The sequence below is a fragment of the Gracilinanus agilis genome, chromosome 5 (genome assembly GCF_016433145.1).
Source record: "Gracilinanus agilis isolate LMUSP501 chromosome 5, AgileGrace, whole genome shotgun sequence".
NCBI lineage: Eukaryota > Metazoa > Chordata > Mammalia > Didelphimorphia > Didelphidae > Gracilinanus > Gracilinanus agilis.
In genome coordinates this window covers 67,968,043-67,986,036 of record NC_058134.1, presented here as the reverse complement: position 1 = coordinate 67,986,036, position 17,994 = coordinate 67,968,043, and the positions used below count along the sequence as shown (strand labels likewise).

At 41.2% G+C, this 17,994-nt stretch overlaps 2 protein-coding genes across 24 annotated transcripts in view; one reads left to right on the top strand and one right to left on the bottom strand.

Annotated features, from left to right (window-relative positions):
• Nucleotides 1–1,724, top strand: part of ABI1 (abl interactor 1) — a 96,163-nt gene extending 94,439 nt beyond the window's left edge. For all 23 annotated transcript variants that reach the window (XM_044678694.1, XM_044678691.1, XM_044678693.1 and 20 more), the window contains one exon: nucleotides 410–1,724. In XM_044678694.1, the coding sequence (XP_044534629.1) occupies nucleotides 410–585 (176 nt within the window). In that variant the 3' untranslated portion in view covers nucleotides 586–1,724. The remainder of the gene's footprint in view (nucleotides 1–409) is intronic.
• A 93-nt stretch (nucleotides 1,725–1,817) lies between these two features.
• Nucleotides 1,818–17,994, bottom strand: part of PDSS1 (decaprenyl diphosphate synthase subunit 1) — a 36,839-nt gene continuing 20,662 nt past the window's right edge. Inside the window, exons 8-11 of the mRNA XM_044678117.1 lie at nucleotides 8,100–8,180; nucleotides 7,874–7,987; nucleotides 4,352–4,432; nucleotides 1,818–3,084 (exon numbers count right to left, since the gene is read on the bottom strand). Coding sequence (XP_044534052.1) covers nucleotides 2,944–3,084; nucleotides 4,352–4,432; nucleotides 7,874–7,987; nucleotides 8,100–8,180 — 417 coding nt within the window. The 3' untranslated portion in view covers nucleotides 1,818–2,943. The remainder of the gene's footprint in view (nucleotides 3,085–4,351; nucleotides 4,433–7,873; nucleotides 7,988–8,099; nucleotides 8,181–17,994) is intronic.

Here is a 17,994-nt window from a genome sequence, read left to right as displayed (position 1 = left end):
ATATAATAAAGTACAAGATGCTAATGATGGCCTGCTCTAAGATATAATCTTGAAACTTTTGTGGTTAGTAGGTTCATGTTTGTCCTTGGCTATCATAAAATTCTCCCATAGTAAATTGAAGAGAAGCCACACAATTTGTAAATTTTGTAATTAAAATTTTCTCTAAAGACTTTAAAATTACAGTAAATACATAAGTAGCAATTATAGAAATATAGGTCCATATGATATATCAAACATAAGATCTTTATTGCTTAAAATTGTGATTAAACTGGCAGTATATGGTTTTGACTATGATGAGTTTGAAAAAAATCTTTGAAATGATTGAACTTGTTGCACTAGATGTGTCATGACAGTGTGGAGAAGTGTAGTCAATGTTTATTTACTATTTCAACTCTTTTCTCCCTTATAGTTGTTGCTATATATGATTATACAAAGGACAAGGATGACGAGCTATCTTTTATGGAGGGTGCAATCATTTATGTTATAAAGAAGAATGATGATGGATGGTATGAAGGAGTCTGCAATCGAGTGACTGGCCTGTTCCCTGGAAATTATGTGGAATCAATCATGCACTATACTGATTAAAATTCTTTTGCTTTTCAAGTGGGATCTTGTATTCAATCATACTGTGGGACAACTATAATGGTGAACAGATCTGTCTTACTGTTTTAAAATGTGCCCATATTTCTGTTTTATCAGTATGATCAAATGTCCATCCATGAGCGTAACTTTTGGGAGACAGTTTATATATTGCTGAGAAGCATTTTGTACAAATAACTGTCAGTAACAGGTTATGCTTATGTATTTACTTATGCATTCTTAATTTTATGACCAGCCTAAATATTCTGGGGAAGTAGGGTTTAGTATTTAATGAATCATGATTCCAATTGTGCCATTACATTTTTCAGTGCAGCATGGTAACTAACACTACGTTAGACTAACATTACGAATCTGGAAGAAGAGTTTAATGCTAGTGCTGGTCATTCTTTTGTTTAGTTTCTTGCTCATTTTTGAACTATACTATTTGTTTAAAGCATGCATACGAACTTATGTATTGAAATATACTTTAAAAAAATCCAAGATGCTTCCAATTTGTTGTAATCTTTACCTAGAGAACTCACACACAGTCTGTTAAGTTGTTGAGTCTCTAAGGTATCCATGTGAAACAAAACTGGGTGGTCTTCTGTATGTTGTAATTTGTACCTAAGTTTTTTTATGAGTGAATTTGCATTTTCACTTTTTCCATTCATAAATACATAAGTGAACCAAAGGTCTTGTCCTTTCCTTCATTGGTTTGCTTTTTACAAAATAAAAAGTATGGACTTATTGTAGAATAATGCTTCTATTTTCTCAGCACATACTCCATGAACAAAAAATCGGTGTAAGCCTTATATTAACTTGCCCTGACTTAGAAGAAAGTGATTTATTTTGGACATTTAAAATAATTCCTTTTCTAAAATTTTCTTTCAAAGCTAAGATGATGTATAAAAGAATCAGATTATTTTAATGAAAATTTAGACAAGATTGTCTAAATTATGGGGTCCAATTTATTGCCATACTATTCCATGAGCTTTACAGCAGCTGTCTTTCTCAAGTACTATTGGTCAAATGCTGATTCAGTATGAGGAAATTATGAGCACCATTTACAAGTAATTTTTGTAAAAGTCGATTCAAGGGCAGCTAGGTGGCTCAATGGATAGAGAGCCAGGCCCGGAGATGGGCGATCCTGGGCGATCCTGGGTCCAAATCTGGCCTCAGACCATGTGATCCTGGGGGCAAGTCATTTAACCCCAGTGGCGTAGCCCTTACCACTTCTGCCTTGGAACCAATTTGAGTACTGATTCTAAGCCAGAAGAGAAGGGTTTAAAAAAAAAAAAAAAAGGAAAAAGATGCCATTGACTTTTGTACTGGCACTATTAAATCTATTGTCTGGTTGAGACAACCCAAAACAAACAAGGTCAAGTAGGGAACACAATAGTTGCGTTGTTAGATCAGAATAAACAGGGACCATCCCCAAAGCAGAGACTTCATTTGTCATTAAAAGTATCACGTGCACTTTGTGTGTCTCCTCTTGATTTAAGGAAGGGCTTTTGGTCAAATCTTCAGAGGTGACATTTCTGTTCTTGTCTTGTCCAAATCTATATTACTTAGGCTATCTAAGGTAGACACTCAATGTGGGTTTCTGTGTATTGAGGACTTGTTTGAATTTCAGAGTATAGTCAGTTGTATCAGGTATTGCAGATTTTGGCACAGTGAATGAAAAAGATCAGTATAAAACATTTGTTTCTGAAAATTAGAGAAATACCTTTTTATTTCATCCTAGGTCAATGCGACTGGTTAATTCCTTTTGTTTATTGTAACATGATTTCAGTATCATTAGTGATTAAATAACTTTCATTTCACTGTTATCGATTGGAAAATTTTCTTAATTTGTATATAACCTATTGTCTAAATTTTATGTACAGTCTTTTATAATAAATCATTCTCCTATATACAATTTTGGGTACTGTTAAATATAACCAAAATTTAAGCTTAAATAATGAAGTTGCTGTCTTTCTGTAACCTTTGTATTTCCAAATGTCGTGCAGGAAAGGTGAAAAACCCAAATCATTTAAACATTGATTATTTATTCTTATTGTGGCCTTACATGTGGATTAACATTGTAAACAATCACACATAAATAATATCCCCCATTAAAGTTTACAGAACTAGAACCAAGGACAGATTCAGGTGGTTTAATGACATAGTTATGGCTTCCTTCAATACAACTGGCTTTAAAAAGTTCTTTTAAAAAAACACCAATAAACAAGGTTGAAATGATTTTAAAAAAAGGTTTTGGTAATCAATCAATCACTGAAAGCATAAAAAGAAAAAAAAATAGGTGTTCCATAAAATTGTTTAGGCACAGTCTGGTAAATAGCTGCCACAGAAAATGGAAAGTTGTCATTTATCCCGTGTAAGTACAATTTCTGTGAGTTGGATGAGGGCGTCTCTTTCAGGCGAAGGTCGGAGTTTACTAATCTCTCTTATTGCTTTATGGCAATATTGTTGGGCGAGGTAGGTTGTTTGTTGCACACCGTCACTCTGCAGGGGGAAAAAAAGACACATTATGGACTGGGCCAGCTCTTACTTGCCCCGCCACATTTAAATCCTTCTCCTGCGGTCAGTCCCGAGGGACATGAGTCGCCTCCGTCGTGTGTCCAGAGGTTGGGCACAGTGACCCAAGGTTCCTGACCGAACAAGGTTCCGTGGTGAGCATATGGAGCAAACCCTTTCCCTGGGCCCAAGTTAAGTGCTCACAGCTTTTAAAAACGATTCATCAGCTGGCACTTAGCCTTTTGGTTCTGAGTTTCTCCAAACCGGGCTACTGCCTCACCAGGCTCACTCATGCTGGGAACTTCCAGGCTGCCGGAGCTTGCCAGAGTCTGTTCTGATGGGCCACCCTGAGCCCCCGCGGCTTTTCATGCTGTGTTCTTGGGTCACTGCTTGGCCACTTCCGCCTTGCAGCTAATTGTGACAAGGGTTCTTCTCCCTTAGAATGCTGGGCTGACTTTAGAGTTATCACTCTTGTCCTAAAGCTGAGGCTGTGAGTTATTGGGGTACAGGAGGACGATGGGATCTGCCCGAGAAGCCCCGGCCCCAAACCTGGCTCTACCACTTCACTGAGGGGTGATGTTTAGGCCTGGTGGCTCCATTTCTTTATCTCTCACCTGAGGGAACCAAGCTAGATGGCTTCCCAAAAGTGCCATTCTAATTCTAAATCTTGAATCTAGGATTTTGGTAACGATGTTTTGTAATCGTTTCACAAATCACCTTGATATTATGTGACTGTAACCTTTTCAGGAACAAAACTTAAAAGATAAAGTCCAAAATGACCATTATTTCCAAAAATTAGAATTCACTCTCAGAACAAAAAACTCTGTAAATACTAAAAATACTGTGGTATGTAGACTCTAAAAAACAGTTCTCAAAATGTGCTAAAGCCAACCACATTGCTGGTAGAAAAACGTGGACTCCCAGAATGGCAATAATAATTTGAAAAGTTATGAGAATTTGCTAGAAATGACATAAAAACTCCACTTCCTACTCTAGCAGCAGCATTTAGGGTGGCTGAGGCTTGGAGTCCCGGTACAAGGCTAGATGAAACGACAGAAGAGACACGAAACGAGCAGAAAACTTGGGGATGGGCTGGGGGGGGACGTGCAAAGTCTGGAGGGGAAGGTGGGGTGGGAGGGAAGGGGGTAAGTGATCATCACACTATTTTTATACTACTTTAAAAATTTTAACTATTTTGCTTGGCTTTGAAGGAGACTTTTACCGTTGCAAGCGATAAAACAGGTGAGGCACTTACTTGCAATACGTATTGCTGAGCACGCTCCACGTCTCCTGGTAGATTGAACCGTCTCATTATCATTGCGTTCATTTCTGGGAACTAATCGGGAAAGAAGAGCCATCCTTAGCGTAGAGTTCTGAGCACAGAGCACCCCCCGGCCTGGCACCCAGCGCGGCCTCACGTACACGAGGGGCTTCTTCGGCTTTGCCATCACCGTGTGAGCGGCCCCCTCCCACGGCCCCTCCTCTAGCCCCAACCACTCTCAGCACGGGATCAGGACGTTTAGAAGAGGGACGTTCTGAAATCCTGACGAGACCGATTTGTTTGGACACCCAGAAGAAAGACTAAACGGGAATCCCCTTGTTTACTAAAATCAGATTCTAAACAAATTATTCTCTTAGCTAAAAAAGTTTTGGACTTGAACCTGCGGCTCCGCAACCAGCCTCTTACAACAAGTGCGGCCACCTCACGCCTGAATGAGGGCAGCATGCCCATAGGGGCAGCTTTCGAGGGGCCCGGCCTGGGGCTCACCGCCGGGGCCTCCGCGTGTGGCTTCAGTTCTCCGATTCACAAAGAGGGTCCAGATCTAGGCGAGACGGGCCCGCCACGGAGGGGAATCTACACCGACGAGACGCGGCTGGGGGCCACCGTGGCACGTCCTCGCATGGTTCCCTTTTCTGGGCCTGAGCCTGGGGAGAGCGAGGGTGCCTCTGTCTGGGCCCAGGATCTCCCACTGCTTTGAGCCATGTGCTCGGAGCACCTTGTAATTCTTGTTTCTCTTCATTGGTGCTGGCCGGTCCTTTAGGGGAGGGAGGAAGTGCTCCCCTCGGTGGGGGGATTGGGGGGTGTCCTCAGGGGGTGTGGAGGGGGCAGGGGGCATACACAGTGCTAGGCCATGCCAGTCACCTGATATTAGCATAAGAGATGCGGCAAAGAAAAAGTTCTTCACATTATAAAAGTAAAATAAAATAAAGCTGTCATTAACCTGATTTTCTAATCCTGGCCACATGTGTCAATCTTGTTTTTTACTTGTCTGTCCGAAGCCTATGTTTTTTCTTCCTATTCCCAAGGGCAAAAGGCAGCTTAGGAAAAAAGAGGTCCCCATTTGTGCCTGCTTTGGCCGTGTACGCCCCACAGACATTCATGCTGTCTCTATTGGGCATACTGTAGCAGTCCTGGGGACACAAGGGGGGCCTTGCCATCAAGGAGCTCATCTTGTACCGGCAGGTACCGGATAAACAGAAAAATAAAAGATAAATTGAAGCGTGAAAGAGTGAAAACAGGTCTGACTCCTGAGCATGGGGCCGGACGTCCAGGTGAATAAACGCCTCCAACCCCAGCAGCTTCCAGATCCGCGAAGGGCCTGCCCCAATTCACACCATCAAAGTTTCTTTTGTGCTCGTTCTAGCACCCAGAATGTGGAGGAAGCTGGGCCAGTGCCGATGGGGATGGGGCCTCCGCCGGCCGCCTCACAGAGCCCAGTGTAAGTGTTCGCCCACTGGCTGATGGAACATGATGGCGACGAATAGGAGGAATTCAGGAAAATGTGGGAAGCCATAAAATGAGCAGAATCAAGGAGAACAGAGGACTTGGCAGTAAGATAAATGGAAACAGAAAGAAGGCCGCTCAGCTGGCCAGTTCCCAGGAGCCCTCCTGGTCCTGAGCAGAGAAGACATGGAATTCGTTCTTCATAGGGAACTGCAGGCTGTGGCTTCTAGAAGCTTTCAGCCAGGTGACTCGGTGGGCTTGGAATGAGCAAGATATTACCTTCATGAATTCAAATCTACCCGTAGTCACTCTGCTCTATGATCCTGGACAAGTTACTTAACCCTGCTTGCCTCAATTCCTCATCTATAAACTGAGTTGGAGAAGGAAATGGCAAACCATCCCACTATCTGCCAAGAAAACCTACATGGGGACACGAACAAAACAACAACAAAGCTTTTAGAAACATCTGTTTTGGGGCCAGTTTTCTTATTGGTTTTTTCTAGGTGACAAGGAAGGGTTGAGGTGGGGTGCTGGTCAGTGCATTTACGACAAAGGGCCTATTAAAATGAGATGGGAGGATGGCCACAGAAGGAGCCCCATATTAAAAAAACAAGACATTTACTGCACGTTGGTCATTCAGTCTTTTAAATATATTGACAGTGGACAGGAGAGGAGGCTATTTGATTGTCATTAACTTTATTTTCCAACTTAATCCTGGTTGTATCTTCAACTCTATTTTTCACTCATCTGCGGCCTGTGCTTTTCCTCCCTTTCCCCTTGGATAGGAAAAAATGTATTCCCCATTTGTGCCTTACAATACAGAGGCTGACTGTCTACTGTCTTCTCAGCCTCAGGAACATGAAGTCCTCTAATCATCACCATTGCTCTTCTGGGAGGAATTCTGGCCGGCTGGCCACATGGCACACCTTTAAAGTAGAAGCGTGATCATCTCCACCTCCCGTCTTCCAAGGAAGGAACATGGACAAGAGGGAAGGATGACCCAATGGATGGAGGCTGGGTACTGTCTAACTTTATAGGAGTAAAACTTATTTGGCCTACTATGTTCTGAAACTTTCCTTCATACTTCAACTGACTGCTGGCCACTATCCAGCCCCAAACCTGATTTTTCTGACCATCTCCTAGCTGATGCTACAAGAACTGGGGTGGTTCTGCTAGCAACTGGGAAAGGTGTTCATCTTTTCTCATCTAGGAACAGTGAATCTGAACTACTTCCAAGTATAGTCATCCATTTAAAGGGGTGGCCAAGCTATGAACTATCTTTTCAAGACTAAGAAAAGAAAAGACTCAAGATCACAGGTTGAGAGCTGGAAGAGACCTGGGAGGGGGCCACCAAGTCCAACCCTTTCATTTTACAGATGAGAAAACCAAATCAGAGCAAGGTTAAATGATTTGTCCAAAGTCTGATAGGCAGTATATATCTGAGGTGGTATTTAAGCCCAGTTCTTTATTTGAAGTCGGATGCCCCCAAATACTGAATGTTGGATGGATTTGTTAAACGGACCAAATCACGCAATGAAAAGACCTATACAGTAAGATCTATAAACTCTAGGTAACACTCCCCTTATTTCAAGGTATGTGAGCTGACTTTTAAGTCACTAAAATATTACTGAGGCTTCTTGTTCCTTGTACCCTTATTTTAAGGCAGTTTCATTTCTTCCTTCAAGCCACAGTACCCTGGATTGGGTGCTATGAAACTTTCTGGGATCCCCAAGGATACCTCCTTAATTTAAGGAATTCCTTTGCAGCCCCTCTGAAGGCCACAGGAAATCTCATCCGAGTTCTATGAATTTGTTGAAGGTCCTATTGCTTCACTTCTGTTGCAACCATAACAAGGTCTTGTTTATCCAGCAGATTTGGGTGTTTCTTTTAAGGCAAGTCATGGAAAATTTCAAGTAATACCTCCCAAATCAAGATGCAGAAACCACTCAGGTGAGATCCTTGTCTGCCAACCAATTTATTGAACAGGAAACAACTTACTGAAGAAGCCATTGGTCCACATCTACAAATTGCATATTCTAAAACAGAACCTACCTGCTGGCAAGCAAATAAGACAGGACCAGTGGCTAATCCAAGTTTCAGATCGGCTGCTGTTGGTTTGCCTAGCTGGTCAGTACAGGAAGTGAAATCCAACACGTCATCTATCAACTGAAGGAGAGAGAGCTGGTGTCAAAGCCCATTCCAGAAAGCCAAAAACTTTAACATCACAGGAAGTATCTTTAAAAGGTCATAACAATAAAAAGCCAAAATTTTTAAGGACCTGAAATGCAATGCCAATATTTTTTCCATACTGATAGGCTATTTCATGAACCACTGGATCAGGACATCCTAGAATGGAGACCTAAAATAAAAAGAAAGTTCTCCGATTTAGTTTGTAGAAGGAATGAGATATAGTTCAAAATATGCAACAGAGATCTACCCAGGGCCTTCCTGAGGATGGCTAGAATGGAACCTAAAGGCCATCTTGTCCCATCATCCTCTTGTTTTAAAGATCAAGAGACTAAGGCTCAGAGAAGAGATTCCTCTCAGTCCCGTCCCCCCCCCCCCCCACACACACACGGAGAAAGTTGTAGAATGAGAATTCTAACCACTTCCCAGTGCAGTTCACCTTACAATGATGCCTCACCTAAATGCCCAATTATGTGAAAATGACTTTCTGATAGGATATGGCCAGGCTTAACATTGCTCTGAATGACTGCCAATTCCCTGCTGGGTTCATTTTAAAAAACATGCTCAATAAGCCCTTGTGTACAGTAGGGAGGGCAGGATGGCGGCAGCGCAGGGGTGGCACGTACTTCAGAACATCACCTCCTTGGGGGTAAGGCCTGTCCTTTCATCGTGAGCTTTGCTCAAAGACAATAAAGAAATGTTGTTGAACAGAGCTTAAATAGAGGACCTAATCACAAGGAAGTTTATTAGAAAGGTTTTCCCACTTATTTTATTTTCATGGTTTTTTTGGAAACTTGGGAATAGTTCATTTAATTTCTGACGGGAAAGTGTTTTCTTCAACAAGCCTTTCTTTGACCTTCTTACTCGTAATTATTTCCAGTTATCGGAAGTTCTGCCCTTGGATCAAACATCCGCTTAGGACTACACGGTCCGCGTGCCCCGTGCCCTTGTGAGGCCCCCCGCTACCCACCGCTGATCAAAACGGAGTCTTGGCTCCCAGACAAAAGAGCGACCAGGGCCAGGCAATTAGGGTACAATGACTTGTTCCGGGTCACATAGCTAGGCAGTGTCTGAGCCCAAATTTGAACCCAGAACCTCCTGTCTCCAGGCCTGGCTCTCAGTCAACTGAGCCTCCCAGTTGCCCCCCGCTACTGGCATTGTTAAAGCACCTGGAATCCCCCCGATCCGGAAGCTCCATCGTGACAGCCATTTTACGACGTTTCAGAAAACACACAAAGTCTTTGGTGACATTTCTAGCCTGTTACACGTCTGGCTTTGTCTCAGGGGGAGGCCCTGGAGGACACAACACACCTTTCCCTCTGCCGGTGCGACGTGCCCCGCGTCCCCTGCAGACCGGCCGCCTGGGCCCTCCAAGCTCGCCATTCTGAGCAGGCTAAACCCAGTTTGCAAGAGACAAAGATCCGTTTAAAGGAAGAAAAATGGCAACGTTCAGAGCTGGACCCGAAGCGGGCGGCTCTGCCAGGCCTTGCTTCTCAGGCTGGCCCCAGGCGGCCTCGATCCCAGCCTCCCCCAGCGCCCTCCTTTGTGCTCCTCCTCCTGGGAGACTCACCAGGGCCTCGAGCACGTACCATTTCCCAGACTTAAACAGCTTTCGGCGGATGCTCAGACGCCCCTGGCAGGCCTCCTGCCCCCTCTGCACACACTCGGCCCAGGAGGGGCGCCCCTTCAACTGGCCCCCTTCACAGGTGGGCCGAGGCCGCGTCTTTGTGCTTTGGGAACTGAAGTGGCGGCAGCCTGGGGACTCGGCTGGACAGAGCCCAGCCACAGGGTGGCAGCCGGGGAGGCGGTGGAGAGTCTGTGGGGAATTCTTGGCTCGCCGCCCACCCCGGAGTCTCTCTCTGTCTTTCCCCAAAGGACTTCCTTCTGCACTTTCTACGTGTGTAAGACGCGCTCCGCCTGGCTGGAGGGAGGACGAGGCCCACGGGTGGGCCGGCTCTAACCACAGACAGTTCCGACCCGACTCCACTTTCCAAAGGGAAAGGAGGCCCTGCTCCGTCCTCATGGCCTGTCTGCACAGCTACTCGCTAGCTGACAAACACTATAACGCAAAGACAGCCGCTCAGATCCCTACCAGGCAACACCTGCTTTCAGTAAATGTAAATGCATTTTAAAAAATGAAACAAGAAATATTATTGAACCATCTGCTGGGAAATCAAGTTACACCAACATACATCTGGGCTGACAGACAATAAGGTAAAAATTCAAGCTCTCTCTTAGCTACGTGGTCAGACTGTTTATTTTTTTCTGGACTAAATAACCAACTTGGTCATTACTAACAGCACTGACAGTTAGCAGGTGGATACCAATGGGGAAAAAAGCGGGACTTTAGCTCAGCAAAGTATTCCATTTGAATGCTTGCCTGACAAATGCAAAATTGAAATCTTCCCTTCTATCACATTTAATAACTTTTTATAAGTTTGGGTCTATTTCTAAAGATGATGTCAGAGAAATATAAGCAAAAAAGATAGGCTTTCTTACAAGGCAAGAAAAGAAATAACTACTGGATACCCTGGATATTGCCCTTGTTTTCTAAAGGTGGCAAGAAAAAACAGAAACTTCCATTGCACAGAGGGGCAACAGCACTGAAAAATGTATGAGGAGGCACGGCCAGTGGTCAAACATGATGAGTAGGACTGGCAGCCAGGCTTACAATCTGCATCAGGGGAGAAAATACACTGATGAAAGAGCAAAGCCATCTAAATATTTTGAGTAGTTTTAGAATTTCAAATCTTGTAATTCGTAGGATCACAGGAAAGTACAGAAAGGGACAGTGGAGGCTACTCAATCCACTGGCTCTTCATCTTGGGTCTATGGACTTTTAAGTGTATTTCAATATAATTTTATACATTTAAAAACATAAATCTGAGAAGGGATTCAGAGATTCATCAGACTACCCAAGGGGTTCATGACACAAAAAGGTTAAGAAATTTTGGTTCAGACCAACTTTATTTTATCTTTATTTATTTATTGGTTTTAAAACCCTTACCTTTCATCTTGGAGCCAATACTATGTATTGGCTCCAAGGCAGAAGAGTGTTAAGGGCTAGGCAATGGGGGTCAATTGACTTGCCCAGGGTCTCATAGCTGGGAAGTATCTGAGGCTGGATTTGAACCCAGGACCTCCCATCTCTAGGCCTGGCTCTCAATCCACTGAGCCACCTAGCTGCCCTCCAATATCCAGTTGAGAATAAAAAAGGATGTCAAAAACAAACATCTGAGGGTTAAGATTAAACCAAATTTCTTAAAACAAGCCTTCATTTCTTAGTTCTCGAAGTTCTTTTGATATGTATATGTAATATATACATTTATATTATTGATATTTATCAATCAACAAACATGTATTAAATATTCACTTGTGCCAAGTAGTATGCTAGGTGCTAAACCTAGAAACACAAAAACAAGATGTTCTGTGCTCTTAAAAAGAACTTTCATCATAAAACAGAAGTATTTATCTGTGCATGCATGCACACAAAGGAGAAAGACAACCACAGAGATGGGGTGGGAAAAGGGACAATTTAATAAACTGGGAAAACTACTGGGTTGACATTGTAAAGACTTAAGTTTGAGATCTGGGCAAGTTACGATTTGGGTCTATTTCTGCATCTGTAAAACTGGCACAATATTTATGGTTTTACAAAACTGATTAATTAAAATTGAACACACATTATTTATTTTTGTTTGTTTATTTATTGGGGGGCTAGAGGGATGTGTTAAAATTCCATTTAATAGCTTTGTGTCCAGTATTGAATTACTTAACTTCTTTGAACTTCAGGAATCTCCACTGTAAAATGTGGACCATAATAGTACCTACTTTGCATGTTCAACACACATTTATTAAGTACTGGCTGTGTACACACAGTCTTTCCTACACTTTATTGTAAAGAAAACACTCTGGAAACCCTCATGCTACATAATAAAGAGCTTTAGTTTTAGAAATCAAAAACGAAACCTGATTGTCTTCCTATAGACTGGGGGGGGGGGGATATTTTTGCCATTAGTGAGCCTTTTGGTATGCAAATATGGCAAAATTCTGTGATATATTTTTTCCAGATATAGAAGAAGTTTAAGAGAGAGAAAGGCTTAGAAGCTAATTATACTGAAGACTTATCATTCAACTCTAAAACTGCACTATACTGAGTAAACCTTTAAAAACCTTCTTTATTTTCTCTCATATAATCCAATGTTGTAAGTGGCAAGAGCCAGACTGGGAGCTTATGTGATCCACAAAGAAAAACCAAGAATAAACAATCTGGAACCGCTGGGGGGGAGGGGCTGATGGTGGAGAAGGGGGCAAGAACCAGGATGGTACAGCTCAGGAAAAATAAAAAGTCCAAAAAATGGCAAAAAACTGCCACATTCTGGCCAATGTCCAGTTTAGAATAGAACAGGATGACAAAAACAAACATCTGGGGAAGAGTAAGCCAAATTCATTAAAACAAGCCTTCATTTCTTATTTTTTAAAGTTCTTCTGATTGAAAACAGTGGGGGAAATAAAAGACCAAATCCCCTCAAAGCAATCCTCTACTGAAGATGTAATCAGATCAAGGTTAGGAGTCTATTCAGCTACAGGAAATGAGACAGACAGACAGAGACAGAGAGAGAGGAAGAGGGAGGCAGAGAAGGAAAGAGAGGGATGAGGTGGGGGAGAGGAGGAGGGGAAGGGTGAGCCTAGAGAGCACTGCTTAGTCCTATTTTAATCCTGTCAACTTGTTGGGACATCTGGGAATTCCATTCATTTTTCTTTATTGGGAAATACCTAGCAGAATGTGATCCTTTTAATCTTCAACCATGGAAAAGGCTGATGTGATTTCTCCTGTGTCGGCCAGTTCTCACAGCAACTGTCTGAGCTCAGGTTTATCAGTATCTTAACATCAGGCACTCATAAGCAGCAGTTCAGAAGGTCTAGAGCTCCTGTATTCTGTATATTCATAGGTAATTATAAATATAAAAATGTTCATTTAATCACATAATTTCTTATTTCCTAAGCAGTCTGGGGCAATTCCATTTATAGGAAAAGGATTTATATTTAATATTTTAAATTCCCATTTGTATTATAGTACACCAGCATGCTTCTTAGTGGTCTTTATTAAACACTTAATTCTAACTCAAGGTTGATCTAGTTTAATGTACATTAATGCTTCATTTGCTTTATATCTGTTGGGAATGAATTACTCTAAACAACAGGATTTCTGTACCCTGACCCACTCATTTTAAAAACTATTATCCATTTTGACAGTGTTTTCTCTCAATTCTAAGATGTATGACATGTTTTCCTGTCTTCTTTTTGCCTCAGTTTCTTCAAGTATAAAATGGAGATGATAATAGCATCTACTCATAGGATCATTGTGAGGATCAAATGAGAAATCCGTTTAAAAAGCTGCTTAGCACAGTGCCTGGCACAGAGCAGGAAGTCTGTAGACACTTATTCTCCCTTTTTGTTTTCTCCTCTAACAGTATAGTTAGTTCAGTAAGTGCATGATTGGTGCCTATTACTTAGTGCACTTCCTACAATCAAATCACTACCAGTAATAAGCTACAACCTACTTAAAGCCATCATGCATTCACACTAAATTCATATAAGAAAAACTTAAGTGGATGAAGAACAGCTGTTGCCTTGAGCACAGGTGAAAGGGCAGCCCCAGGAGCTGCTCTTCTATCTTGGACAATGACTTGGGCCTAGACTAGAACAAGAGGAAGACAGACTGGATAGGTATGTAGGAGACAGCAACACATTCAATGGTCCCGAGCTATTTCCCCAAACAAACAACAATCATCTTTTAACTATCAATAACCTGCCAGTGATAAATATTTAGTCATAAAACATAGACCCTCCAAAGAATTAGAACGCAGGTGACCCAAAAGGCAATGGAAAAACCTAGAGACACTGAAATTCACTGTGCTCTTCCTCGATGGCTCTGGGTCGTGCCTGTCACTGAAGGTGGAAGATCCTCAGGAATAACTGCTGTGCACGGCAGGCCTCGTGCCATTATCGAAGCTGCTGCTGTCACTTCTCAGTGCATCAGTTTCTAGTCACGTGATGCCTTTTGCCATAAGCCGAGTTTTGTGCACAATTCTATGTCCCTTTCTATCTCTGTTGCCTAACTACACAGGGTTGGGGCACTGCTAGAGGAATCCTGTCCCAGTTGGCTTTGTTGACAGACTGAATTCCCAGTAACTGAGACACTGTGGTCTCATTAAGTCATTTATTTTAATAAAATATCTGTTTAAAATGGTTCATTCTTATATCATAATTATGTTAGTCATTTTTTCATTCTTCAGTCTCCTTTTAAAAGAGGGGAAAATCACTTTAAATATTTTAGAATTTTTTTTTAAAACAATCACCTAAAAATCAAATTGTGTCTAAATGCTACTATGTTCAAGCAATTTTCCTCTGGAATGTGAATTAGACAGGTCTTTTCTGGAAGAGAAGAATTCTGGACCAAATGCCCAGGATTCTTACTGAGCAATCCTAATTACATCTATTTTATTCAATTCTCTTAATACATTGACTTTATAGTCAAAAGACACTTGCACCTGATAGATAGGTCCTTAAAAGGATTCTTTAAAACTCAAATAATTATGCTAAGATTAAAAAACAAAGCTAAATCTAAGCTAAATTCCATCTGTAGCTTTTATTTTTGTTGGCTTTACTATCTAGGGTTATAAAAGAAACATCCAGGAAATACCTGAATTATGATGTTCTACTACCAGTTAGGCTGATACACATCAAATAACGAATTCAAGGGAGAGAAATTTTCTAATCATTTGTAGAATAAAATTTGATGACCACATTCAGGCCAGAGAAATCATAATTAGCAACAAAATGAGCCCACCTTGATTTAGGAAAAATTGATAAAGATAAGATATAGACTCCTACTCAATTTAAACACTGGAAAAGGGAGGAAAAGGGGAAATAACGACTACCTTCCTAGGTTATGGTTAACTGACTTCTGCTCAAAAAATTTACTAATGATCTGAGAACATATTGGATGTCTGCCCAATAAAAAGCCAGGTATTTCTTGTAACCGATTAACTATTGGTCTGATACTAGTTTTTCCTCAAGTAAAAAGTCATTTCTTTTTTATGAGCCAGATTTAACTAGAGAGTTCCAAATGTCTTAAAAGACTAAGTCTTGGGGAGTAGCTTAAATATTTCCTTTCTATTTGGGGGGTAGGAAGTAATAAACAACACCTCCATTCTATATGACTTCTATTTTTGAAATGATTTCAAATGGTCCAAAGCCTTTACCTTTACTTCTGTGTTTCCCTAAAAAGCAAAGTACATTTGATTTCTAGGGATAATGGGATTTGTGGAAAAATCAGAATGTACAAATGAGGAGGCTAAATTCTAATATTTTAGAGGTTCCTTGTTATTTCCAATTAAATAATCTTTACTTTCATTAATATACTACTGCTACCAATTTAGATTATGACCTTATTGGGCCCATTTGCTTCTTGTCTATACCATTCCACAAATAATCTACACCACATGAAGACCTTTCTAAAGGTCTTCTAAACTTTGACTGTTACTTGAACTAGAACAACCGCCAGCAGGTTCCATTTGTTCTCTCTCCCTCCTGCTTGGTCCACCTCCTTTCCTGCTCGTAGAATTCCCTAATGGTGCCTTTTATAGCACTTCATCACTGGTAATAAGCTGTAGCCTAGTTACACCCAGCAATTATCTCTCCATTGTCCTCTGGGTCATGGGCAAATTTGATCTTAATCCTTTGGAAATTGTGTTGTTTCATGATCCATAACCATAAAGCATCACTAGAAGCACACTACTACTGAAAAGATGAGTTTTTATGTCAGGAAATCCCTTGGGACCCAAGAAAGGTATCGTACAAATTTTGCAGATGTAATCCAATCCCCTTTCCTGGCTCTTTTTCAATGAGCACACACACTGTATCACATTCTCCAGGCCTCTCAATCAACAAAAAACCCAGGACACTGAACCCAAGAGCCCTGGGAAGAGCAATGCTTTCAGTACAAGAGCCCCAGTTGTCATTCTGGGAAGCAATACCTATGGAGATGTAGCCTGGCAACTACTCCTGCAGGCATTATGGCCAGAGCTACCGAAAACCCAGAGAAGAAGGCTCTTGGCACTATCAAATGGCTCAACAGTAGAAACTGGCCTGATTTTATCAGTAGAAATGACACTGAAAAATCATTACCCTCTCCTTTGCTGCTTCACTCAAAGGACCACAGGTTTTTTCCATTTGACTCTCTACTCCCCTTTAGAGCAAAATGTGAGCTCTAGGAGAGCAGAGCCTGGCTTACTTTTCTCTAGGTATCCTCAGGGCTTAACACAATGCTCTGTAAGTACTTAACGTTTGGTGCCTTCAGACTCTCTTCTTGAATTAAAACACCAAAGCTATAAAGATAGAGGATTTCCATAAAGTTTCTGCATCCCACTGTTTAATTTTCAACCATTTCCCATTACTCCCTATCACACATTCTTTGTGGAAAGTTTCTGCTTAATCCTCTGTGCCAGGAATATCCACACACACTACACTTTTCTTCAAAGTGGTCTTCAAAGTGGCAGGGAAGTCCTCCCTCAGCTGCTCATTCTACTCTGGCTAGCTCTTTTTCTTGAAGTCAAATTGCATAGGTAATGTTAATATGTGGTTTCCTAAATCAACATGAGACCTGCAGGGCTCTGTTTCTATTTAAGTTTGTACTGTTACTCTATGTTAAACGTTTTCAGTTTATTTAAAAGATCTCTGTACAGTATGATCTCAGGCCACTTATCTTGGTTACTTTCTTCTGGATCTTCTCCAGCTCATCATTATCTTTTCTAAAATATGGTACCTATACACGGACACAAAATTGCAGCTTTGGCTTAAATTACCCTATTCTAAGACACTATGCCAAATCAAGGTATCTGAAGAGGCAGTATTATTTTTTGGTTGCTACATCTCATTTTTTAATCCTTTTTTGGACAAGCTGCTATCTAGTTGTACCTTCTCAATTTTGTACCTGGACAGTCTAAAACTTTGATTAAGATAAAAAGTCACATCTCACATGCATTACTACCAAATTTTATTTTGTCATATTTAGCCCCAAATCTAGTCAGTTAAGATTTTTTTAGATTCTGATTCTGTTATAAAATATTATATTTATCATTCCTAGTTTCTCTGTCATCTGTAAATTCAATAAATAAATAATCTATTCCTTTACACAAGCCATGATGACTGTGATACAAAGCAAGGTCATAGGACATTCTACTGGACACCTACTTCCAAGATGATGTTGGGCTATTAGAATGGAGGTAACATGCTAATGGGGGCATCACACTGGAAATCAGAGGCCCTGGACCTGCTTGGAGATCCATGTGACATTAGCCCTTAGTCACTCTAGGCCTCAATTTTGTCATCTTTAAAACAAGGGGTTTAGACTAGATGCCACTGAAGACCTTTACAATGCTACGGCAATGATCTTTTGACTATTCTTTGGATTCAACCATTTGGCCAGGTCCAAATCCAATATTATTGTTTGGCTCACATCTCCCCATTCTTTCCATGAGAACAACATGAGTGACTATCAAATGTCTTTCTGAAATATTAAGTAAACTATGTCTATGGTATTCCCTTGTTCCATCAGCATAGTAGCCCTGTAAAAAAAGGGAAACAGACTAATCTGGTATTATTTGCTCTTGGTGAAACTATGATCATCATCTGGGATTGCTAATTCTTTTCCTAGATGTTCACTAACCATCCTTTTAATGTTATAGAATTTTGTTAGAAACCGGAACTAAAACTCATTAGTTCATAGTTTGCAGACATTGACTTTCTTCCTTTTGGGGGGAAAATTTGCCATTTTTTAACCCTATCTTCCATAATCATTCAAAAAACACTGACAACAGTACAGCAGCAATATTTGCCAATTCTTGAAATATATTGGGATGAAGTTCATCTGGGTCTGGTGACCTGAACTCATCAAGGTCAGACAGCTTGCTATTTTCCAA